This window comes from Durio zibethinus, chromosome 2 (assembly GCF_047325235.1).
Source record: "Durio zibethinus cultivar Kanyao isolate XHJ-2024 chromosome 2, ASM4732523v1, whole genome shotgun sequence".
In the NCBI taxonomy this organism is placed as follows: domain Eukaryota; kingdom Viridiplantae; phylum Streptophyta; class Magnoliopsida; order Malvales; family Malvaceae; genus Durio; species Durio zibethinus.
Window position 1 is genome coordinate 7,963,333 of NC_143163.1, and position 10,407 is coordinate 7,973,739.

General features: G+C 29.2%; 2 protein-coding genes across 2 annotated transcripts; one reads left to right on the plus strand and one right to left on the minus strand.

The window, feature by feature from the left end:
• Nucleotides 1-625: 625 nt before the first annotated feature.
• Nucleotides 626-4,012, minus strand: LOC149519953 (protein kinase PVPK-1-like). Its single transcript, XM_089752008.1, is given in 2 exon segments — nucleotides 626-1,412; nucleotides 3,945-4,012. Coding segments are annotated over 2 exon segments (855 nt in total).
• On the plus strand, nucleotides 3,965-9,370 carry LOC111309196 (mitochondrial import receptor subunit TOM40-1-like). The gene is made up of 11 exons (XM_022908147.2): nucleotides 3,965-4,221; nucleotides 5,183-5,264; nucleotides 5,373-5,472; nucleotides 5,584-5,679; nucleotides 5,787-5,837; nucleotides 6,076-6,141; nucleotides 6,827-6,928; nucleotides 7,731-7,799; nucleotides 7,874-7,957; nucleotides 8,426-8,521; nucleotides 8,950-9,370. The coding sequence occupies exons 1-11, from the start codon at nucleotides 4,092-4,094 to the stop codon at nucleotides 9,001-9,003; spliced, it is 930 nt and encodes a 309-aa protein (XP_022763882.1). The 5' UTR covers nucleotides 3,965-4,091; the 3' UTR covers nucleotides 9,004-9,370.
• Nucleotides 9,371-10,407: the final 1,037 nt, after the last annotated feature.

Below are 10,407 nucleotides of genomic sequence, written 5' to 3' on the forward strand. Positions count from 1 at the left end.
TTGCTTGAAGGGGAAAGAGTTGGGAGGGCAAAAAAATGAGGTGGTAAGTTGCGTGCAGAGGAAAGAGTTAAAGAGAGTAAAAAAAGATGCAACAAATTTTGATACATGGCTTACTCTAAGAATGGTCAAGGTTTAGTCAAAATAAGCAAAATTTATCTTATGAATTTTTGGTGAAATTATAAAAATAATAAGTATAAAATAAGTTATTTTTCTAAATCTATTTAAATAAAAAATGAGCATATTACATTTATCATATAAATAAGCATATTAAATTACCATATAAAAATAAAATAGTTAGATTTCAATAAAAGAAAATAAAAAAATTAATTTATATTATATTTAATTACTGTTAATCATATATATATTTTAAAGTAAATTTCATAAATATACCATGTAATTATGGAAGAAGTGAAAATACCTTTGAGATTTAAAACGTGACATTTAACTGCCCTATGATTTGTTTTATTATTTTTTTCACCAAAATTGTTATTATTTTCATTTATTTTTTTTTTCTTCATCTGAATTCATATTTTCTCTTTCTCAAAATTCATATTTTCTCTCTCTAAATCCAAACCAATCCACAAACAACCTTCAAATCACTAAAATCTCCACACCACCAACACCATTAAATCAAATTTGATAGATAAACATTGCCTATATCCCCATATCCCAGTCTCCTTAAAACCCTAAAGTGCTTAAAATCCAAGTTTCCCTTCTAAAATCTGACAACTTGAATTGCTTACCATCTTAGATAATTTGCTTTGTGGGGTTTGTATATGGCACTGCTCTGACAACTAGAGTTGCTTTCATCACTAATATCACTACCATTGCTCTTTTTATATATGCTTGTTTTCCTACTCACTTCACCATTTTCACTAGACTTTTCAACACTGCTTGCACATTCACTAACTTTTTTATTGGTGAAACTTTGTTTGGCTTCAATGTATGGCGTGTTAGTGCCCATACTATTTGAAATACTAGGATAATTGCTTGGTTCAATTTTTTCATATTCTAATAAATCATTTGAATTAAAACTCATATAATCATCAATGAGATGTTTGATGGTATATTTGCTTTCCATTGTCAAAATTTTTTTCTGGTTAGAAATAAGAACCTTTTTTTTTCCCACCGATTCAAATTTCCCCTTACTAGAATCAATATAGAGTTTTGCCATAATAGGCAATTCTTTAAGCTGCATGTTGTCATAGGTTGTTTTGTATGAATGCTTTTGATAGCCTATAGAACCATCAGGATGTGTAACAATTCTTACGTCATGATTAAGAGTATTTACATGGGATATAGAAGAAGGCCTTTCAATTTTGGATTGTTTAAGAGCTGGGGGCTTAGAAGGCTTAGGAGTTTCAGATGTTGAAAGAGGGTTATTGTTGCTTATAGTAGAATCAGGATTTTGACTATTTGATAAAAAAAAGTTAAAGATGAAGAATGAAGGTGATGTAAGGTGGTGGTGGTAGTGGTGTAGAGATTTTGGTGATTTAAAAGTTGATATTTGTGAATTGATTTTAGTTTAGAAAGAGAATTAATTTAATTTTAAAGAGAGAGAATATGAATTTTAGATGAAGAATAAAAAAATTAAAAAATAAGAAGAAACAAAAAAAGTAACGGTTTTAAGTGAAAAAATAATAAAATAAATTATAGAGTAATTAAACGTCATGTTTTAAATCTTAGGAGCACTTTCATTTTGGCCTTAATCATAAGGTATATCTCTAAAGTTTATTCTATTTTTAACTATCATGCAATTAATAGTAAATTAGTACATTTTTCATTAAAAAGTTCAATATGATTGTTTTCAATTATATAATAATTAATTTTTTAAATTTATTTATTTATTTAAGTATATATTTTTATGTCACATTTTTATTTAATAAAATTAACTCTATGCTATTTTTTGTATTTTCTTTTCTTTAATTATTGGATAAAAATAAATAAATAAAAAATTTTGAGTGCTTAATTAATGATAAATATCATTTAATTAGGTCACAAAACACTATTACAATCAAAAGACTACATTTTTATAATTAAAAATTAAATAGTTAAAGTGTGAACCAAACAAAATCTAAGTCTAATATTATTTAAGGCTAAAATAATAAAAAAAATTTAAACTTTATCATTTTATTTAGATTTAATATTTTTATTGCACTCAAATTTTTATAGATTAAAATTTTGCTTGAAATTAAGACAAAATAAACTATATAAACAGTAAATGTATGAACCAAACATTTATATAATTGAAAAAATTCAACCATTCCCAATTTTAATAGGTTAAGAATTTTATTCTCATGATCGTGACATTCTTTACGTTCCAACTTGGTTTTATATTTCAACAGTCAAATGTTCAAAGTTTTCCCAATTCTTATTATTCATTGTTTGAAACAAAGAAAAGTATTACTAAAAACCAAAATAAGTGCATAATCCGAAAGCATTTTACTTATAATTGCTTTTATTATAATTTTACAATTATTTAAATATAATAAAAAATTATGTAAAAATCTATCATTTATAAATACAAATTACATATAAAATTTTAATATATCTTACATAATTTTAAATTATTATTAATTAATTATATTATAATTATTATAAGTGATATACTCTCAATCACCGGGCATATAATTATTTATCATCATCATCGAATTGATCTATTTGCACCTCCACATCTATCTTATCATAGCTAAGTTTAAAAATTATTTTTTTAATTATTTTTAATTTATTACTTTTAATTTAAAAAATTATTATTTTTGTTTAAAAATGAAAAACAATATTATTTGATTACATTCATCTTATATAATTTTTTATTATTTATTTTTTAACTTTAGCAATTAAAAATAATTATAAAATCATATTTCTTTTAAAATTTAATAAAAAACTAAATATTAAATTTTTAGTAATATATGAAAATTTTTTTATATTATAAATTCAGTACTTAAATGTTTCGTAACTAAAACTTTAATACTTAATTTTTCATTAGGGTATCAAACAACACCTAAAACCTTATTATTCTTACATATATATTTTGGTTCTAAAACTTTGTTTTAAACTCGTAATAAAAACAAATATATAAAAATAAAAATATATAGTCAAAAAAATATTTTAAAAATAAATTACTAAATTTCATCAAGATCCTTTAATTTTAAATATAATTTAACACAAGTCCATTAATCTAAAAAATGAAAAACTCACATCAAAATTTTTAATTTTGTTAACAAAATTTATATAATTACAAAACTATCCCTCAAACTTAAATTTCTTATATTTATATATATTATTTTTTATTTTATATATGTAGGATATACAGTAACAATAATTATTTATTTAAACATTAAAACTCCTTAATTTGAGTTTACATATTATAAATGATTTTTAATTTAAAATGAATAAATTTGTTATCATTATAATTTTGCAAATATGTAAATTTAAATTTAACATATATATGAATACTATAATAATTAAAATGGAATTAATAAATATCCAATTGTTATTTTTTTCAATCAATTTTTTATTATTATATCTTTCATATTTCTTTTTCATAAATTGTTATATGTCAAAATAATATTATATGCTTAATATATTTATTTTATTATATATATATATATTTACACATCAACATATTTATAATTATAAGTTTTATATTTATATGTTACATCTAAAATTCTTTAATTATTAATAGATTTGATATATTTTAAAAAATGAAAAATAATTTATTATTATAAAATATTATTTTATGTAATTATTTGAGAATATTGATTTTCAGAGTTAAATTGATCTTTAAATGTTGTTTTTAACATATAGCTAACAAATTATTAATAATAAGATTTATTTATTCGGTAAAATTAAAAAGTTTAAGATGAATTGTTCTTTTTTCAACTAACGAACTTGAATTAAATTATATGATTTTTCTCTTTTTTTTTTTTTTTTTTACTTCACACATGTCACATAAAACCCTGGCTAAAACCCCACAATAAGTCTTGCCTGACTGCTGTAACTGCTGCCCCATCGCTTAATCGTCTTCACCCTCTCAAGCTGGCGGCTGTTTGATTTTGCGTCAAATTCCTCGAGCAGAAAATAGAAGACAAATGGCGGGGCTTGTACCTCCAGGTCCTACGACGGTTCCAGCCGGCGAATCCAAAAAAGCTGAGGAGAAAACCGATTTCATGAATCTCCCATGCCCTATTCCTTTTGAAGAGCTCCACCGCGAAGCTCTCAGTATTCCCTTCTCACTTTATAATATATGGGTTTTCTTTTTTATTCTTTCATTTCTTGATTTGTAACTACGTCTTGAGATTATGGATGCTATTTAAAAAAAAAAAAAAAAACCACGTTTGGTCGTTTCTTGATCTTTATTGGCTTATGTGGAATTTTATGATTTGGGATTTTGAATTGAGACGGTTAAGTTAGTGGAATGGAGGTTTTGCAGATTTAGGTTTTTGTTTGTTGTTAAGCCCCTTTCTTAAAACCCTAGTCTGCTCTGATTGGTGAAAATGATGGTTTTCTTTATTTATTTATTTTGATAATTTTGCATGACTTGCTAAAATATAAAAAAAATATCTCTTTTTTCTAGGAGGAGGGAAGGTTTTGGTTTTTTATTAATCTTAAGTGCAAATTTTATAAAAGCAGTTGCTTCTTAGAATTGGTTCTAGCGGGTTTCATAAATGGACAACTATTAACACGCCCAAGGTGGCATTATAGTAGTGTGCAAAGCTGCATGGTAACAAGAGCTCAGCCGGTGAATAGTAATGTTTGGGAACAGGGGAAAGAAAAAGGTTTATTAGAGAACTAAAAGCATGTGAGAGTGATACACTACTAAGATTTGTCAGTAAAATGTTGTTAGGTTCTTGAGATACAATTAAGTTTTTTCTCTGAATCATCGTTCAAGTGCTTTGAAATGTATGTTTAATATCTTTCTCTGAATGGTATCTATTTTCTTCAGCACCTTATGTATATTCTCTGTGCCTGTCAAAATGTTGTAGAATATCCACTTAATTTGTTTCTTCTGTTTTCTGATTTTGTTGTCTAATTGTATACCTATCTCTAAAAGCTTTGAATTCTAGGTTTATTATCCATCTTTTGCGGGGATTATGTAGAAAAAAGAATGATCTAAAATATTGGTTAGGGTCTGTTATTTTTCATGAAAAATTAATGCTTATTGGTTGAACATGTTTGGCAGTGTCTTTGAAGCCAGAAGCTTTTGAAGGATTGCGATTTGATTTCACCAAAGGACTAAATCAGAAATTCTCACTCAGTCACAGGTAGCGTCAGCTTCTTTGACCCTTTGAGTTTTTTGTTATTATTATTCTGATTTTCATTTTTCTTTATATTAATTAATAACGGTATCTATGCATTCCCAATCATCTCAGTGTGTATATGGGCCCAACAGAAATTCCTTCTCAATCTGCTGAAACCATTAAAATTCCTACTGCTCACTATGAATTTGGTGCCAATTTTATTGACCCAAATGTATGGCTTCTCTCATTATATTTACTCTTCCAGTATCACCCTCTTGTACTCTAAATTATATTATCATACTAAGTCAATCCAATAGTGAGATCAATTATGGGTTTCCTGCAGTTGATGCTTATTGGGAGGGTGCTGACTGATGGTAGGCTCAATGCAAGAGTGAAATGGGATTTGACTGACAATCTTACTGTGAAGGCTAATGCCCAGGTAAATAGTGTTTCATTTATTCTTTAATCTTTTGCTTTTCTTGCTTTCAGACTGAATACGTTTTTTCATGTATAAGGTAGTTGATAACTTACTTTTTGCTGTTCCAGCTCTCAAATGAACCTCATATGTCACATGGCATAGTCAACTTTGATTACAAGGTCAGTCACTATTAAATAAATTATGTCTTGGCTAGTTAGCTTTGGTCTGTCTTTTCTTTTTTCTTTGTGTCATTGTGAGAGTGATACCTCATATTCTGGTTTTTCTTTTTTTTTCTTTTGATTTTATTAATCATCTTGGTAGCTTTTTTTTATGCTTGTAAACAAATTTGCGTGGTGGCTTGCTGCCATGAAATATGAGCTTGCTTTATCTTTTGACATTTTTCTTTTCCTTGTTCAGGGTAAAGACTACAGGTCTCAGTTTCAAATGGGAAATGCTGCCTTATTTGGAGCTAGTTATATCCAGGTAAATCATATGAAGCTACATTATATATGGACAAGTTATTGGATGATCTATACCTAGAAAAATGACTTGTACTATACCCAGATGCAAAATAATGTAGACTTTGTGATTTCTTTGTGCATTGACAAATCTTGAGATCAATGCTTGCAAAAAATTAACATGAAGATAGAATTGTATCTGCTAGTTGAATTAACTTCTTATGTTGCCTTCCCAAAATGATTGCTCACCATTGTGTTGTCAAGTGATTTAACAATAGTAATACCCTGCTAGAAGTTTTCCTAATTTTTTGTTTGTGTGTGATTGTGTTACACTGCCTAATCATGTTGTAGGACAAGGATCATTCATCACAATCGGTAGACATATGCTTTTTCTTAAAGAATACATGTAACAAACATGTGCTCCAAGCTTTCACATCTATGTTAATATGTTGTTTATGTTGATGCTGTGCCTTACTATTAATGCCTTGGTTTATCTTCCTTTTTCTAATAGGAAATACTATAAGATGCATATATTAATAATTATAGAAGCAACCTAACTTCCTGTGCTGAAAGCCTTCTGCATTTTCTTTGCTGTTTTAGTGAGCCATTGCATTGCATTCATCATCAATCTTCTGCTGAATCCACTACTTCTGCAATTATGATTGTGTTTGTTGTTATTAATATGCTGAATCTATGCATTATTTGTGCAGAGTGTGACACGACATTTATCCTTGGGTGGTGAAGTATTTTGGGCTGGTCAGCACCGAAAGTCAGGCATTGGATATGCTGCCCGATATGAAACAGATAAGATGGTAATTTAGCCTGGTTTCTTCTTTTATCACCGGCTTGTCAATATTTATTTTTGCAATAGTTAGTGGGTGTTGTTTATTACTTCTAAATATGTTTCTAGACCTATTACAAAGGTAGGGGTGTCATTTACATCCCTAACTAAATTGCAAATACGGTCGACAAATTGTGAGAATCAGGATGTCCCTTCTTTTCAGTGACTTATGACATTTCCAAAATACGGAAGTGGTGGACCAAGTCATTAGAATCAAGGACATGGTTTTAATGCCGTCTTTCTGAAGGTAAAACTGAATTGCATTCAAAACTAGGTAATACATGAATGTTTAGAACATTTTGCATCTAGCTCAAATTTTGATGATCCTGAGTGTGCGCATGTGTTATAGACCCATGAAAAACTCTTACACTCTGTTTGGTGGGAAGGAAAGAAAAAGTTTAAATCTATTGGTTGAGCTACATAATAGCATCTCAACCATTAGATTAAAACATTTTCCTTCACTTCCTCTGTCTTTCCTTTCTACCAAACGTAGCCTTAGTTCAGTGTTTAAACTCCTGCTCATGAAGTTTCTAGATCTTCAGAAATACTGTTCCTCTGGTCCCTGGATGATAAGTGGATATTTGATGGCAATGCTTCTTCTAAAGCCGAGTTTTAAGCCATAAAATAGTTAATTCAGTTCTCCCCCACCATTTTTTCATGTTTCCCCTGCCGAGAGGAACTTGTTGCAGGTGTGGAATTGAAATGTTATTGGTAGAAATATTCTATGTTTGCTTTATGCACATATGACCAATCTAAGCACTCTCTGCCTCCAGGTTGCCACAGGGCAAGTTGCAAGTACTGGAGTAGTTGCTTTGAGCTATGTTCAGAAGGTATCTGAGAAGGTAAGAACTTTTTCCTCCTAACATAAGTGTGATTTGTTTTATAATCATTCTTATGCAATTTTATTTCTATGAAGGTTTCTCTTGCGTCAGATTTCATGTATAACTACATAACAAGAGATGTAACATCAAGTGTTGGATATGATTACATCCTTAGACAGGTAAGTTTTTGGTTGCTAGATTTTTAATATTAATGCACATTGATGTTTTTGCATGTCTATAGACATTAGAATTTAGCATTTATATTGTTTTACATATACATGTTATGCTCTCGATATCATCAAAAAGAAATTTATAAAGCTGTCTTTCCTTTGCTGGATACTTTGAGAAGCGGGGAGGGGGAAGCTTAATACGATAGACCTCTTACAAGCAGTTATTATCAATTTTAATGGTCTTAAATAAAGGGAGTAGACCTAGGGCACCTGGAGGAAACACAACCAACTATAATGGGGCAATTCAGAGGACAGCCAAAGAAGCAAGGCTACTTTTGAGGAAGTGTTATTGTTATTAAGTTTATTGACATCAGTGTAGATTTGCCTATAGGTTCAATTCCAGCAAATTTTCTAATAAGTAATAGAATGGAACTAACTGGACCGTCGTTCTGGACAATCAATTTGTCACGTTTTCAGTGTCGATTGAGGGGGAAGATTGATTCGAATGGATGCGCAGCTGCTTATCTGGAAGAGCGGTTAAATATGGGCCTAAATTTTATTCTCTCTGCGGAGGTAAGATAACTTTCCTAAGAAACATATTTGTAATTATACACTAGGGGTGCATTTGGTGCACAAAATTATGGATAAGATTGGATTAGATGAAGTCTTCTTATTCTTAGTGTGTGCAAGTTTAAGAGGAAGATGGGATGATATTCATCCTTTACCATGTTTGTTATGTGCAAGATTAAAAGTGTGGATAAAATGATTTTTTTAATCAAAATTCAAAATCATCCTTCCTTAAACATAGGATTAGGGTTATGATAATCATCTTATCTATTCATCATTCTATGCGCCAAACATGTCCTTAAAGAAGTTTGTTTAGTTGTTTTTTGTTTATTAGCTGTGAATTATGTTTGACATTTTGATTTCTTTTCCTTGATTGATCAAGCCCATGGAGCAGTGTTTCTTAACATTTCTCTCTCTGGATTTATGATATGCAGATAGATCATAGGAAGAAAGACTACAAATTTGGATTTGGATTGACTGTAGGGTGATTCAGTTTCCACATAAAAGAAGTCAACTTTTAGCATCTGGTTGAAGATTAAAGAATTGAATTTTTGTACTGGAAACTGATTTTTTTTTCCTTTGGGGGGGGGGGGGGTGCGGGGGCAGCGGCAGCTGTTGGAGCGATTAATTTCCCTGGTTTAAACTGTTGGGGTTTTCACTTTAGAGCTGTAGCATTTGTCAAATTATTCTATAAATTCATAATGGATAGGCTTTACCAAACAGCTCCATGAACCATTCTTGCCATGCCTGACCTGGTTGAGAATTGAGAGGGAGGAATTGGAAATTAAACGTTTAGTACTGTATTTGCCCTTAAAATATTCGAACATATAAAAAATCCGTTTAAAATTTGATCTAGGCTGTCTTTTTCGTGTTTGATGAGTTATCGGGAATTGTAGTAAATTGATTATCATATGAGTGAGGTTGATAGGTCAGTTCAGGGACCACTTGAGCTTAGCTCAGGTGATGATGATAAGAGTGAGATGCAGATTGGATAGAGATCCTAAGGTTTGGGCCCTATTGCTTTCTCTTCTGACCAAAAGACAAAAGGGTCACTTAAAACTGATTTTGGAGTTTAATCCCCTTCTAATATTCTTTTAAGTTGAATCTGATGGGATTTTACATCTCAAATGGAATGAAAGTCTGGGTATTTGCTTTATTAAATGGTTTTACTTTTGGCTCGGATAAAACTCAATTGGCCCAAGGCAATTGAGTTTTTAGTCAAAAACAAGAGGTGGAAGTTAGTTCAACTTTGGAAAGATCAACTGCCTACTTTGCTGGAGGTGGTTTTTTCATGCTAGGCGATGGTAAGTGTCAGCCTACGACACTTAATCTTCAAATTTACGTGGCTTTAGGATTTGGATATATATTTATCGGACGTTTCATATTAATTTTTATGCATACGGTTTATAATATTGTGAGAGATTGTTTGTTTTGGTTTTTTTAGTCTTATGATTTTATTTTATAAAAAATATCTTACAAATAAAGAAGTACATGAACTCTTATATTTTAAGATAAATTTTAATACTCATTCGATGCGAGATTTTTAACTTTATTTTAAGATTGTGATATTTTTTTTACTCTAACGAGAGTTCATTGTCCTCAATGATACGATTTTAGTATCTTATAGAGTTAATTTTGATATCACTTGATCGAAATTTAACTTATAAATTCGTGCAATTTTAGAATCGAAATATACACTTATCTGATATTTCAAATTAATTTATCTTTTATGATTCATATTTTTATGAGATGTTATTCATTTTGATTTTTTTAAGTTTATGATTTTATCTTAAAAAATACTTAAAAAAAATGTATAAATTTTTATATTTTAAAATTAATTTTAATACTCAATTGATATAAAATTCTTGATTTTACTTCAAGATCGGGAGATA

Excerpts from the sequence above, each read along its gene's own strand:
- LOC111309196 (XM_022908147.2), top strand. The coding sequence starts at position 4,092 with ATGGCGGGGCTTGTACCTCCAGGTCCTACGACGGTTCCAGCCGGCGAA. Across the intron at positions 5,838-6,075 it reads TAGTCAACTTTGATTACAAG|GGTAAAGACTACAGGTCTCA; the intron begins GTCAGTCACTAT and ends TTCCTTGTTCAG. Across the intron at positions 7,800-7,873 it reads TTCAGAAGGTATCTGAGAAG|GTTTCTCTTGCGTCAGATTT; the intron begins GTAAGAACTTTT and ends ATTTCTATGAAG.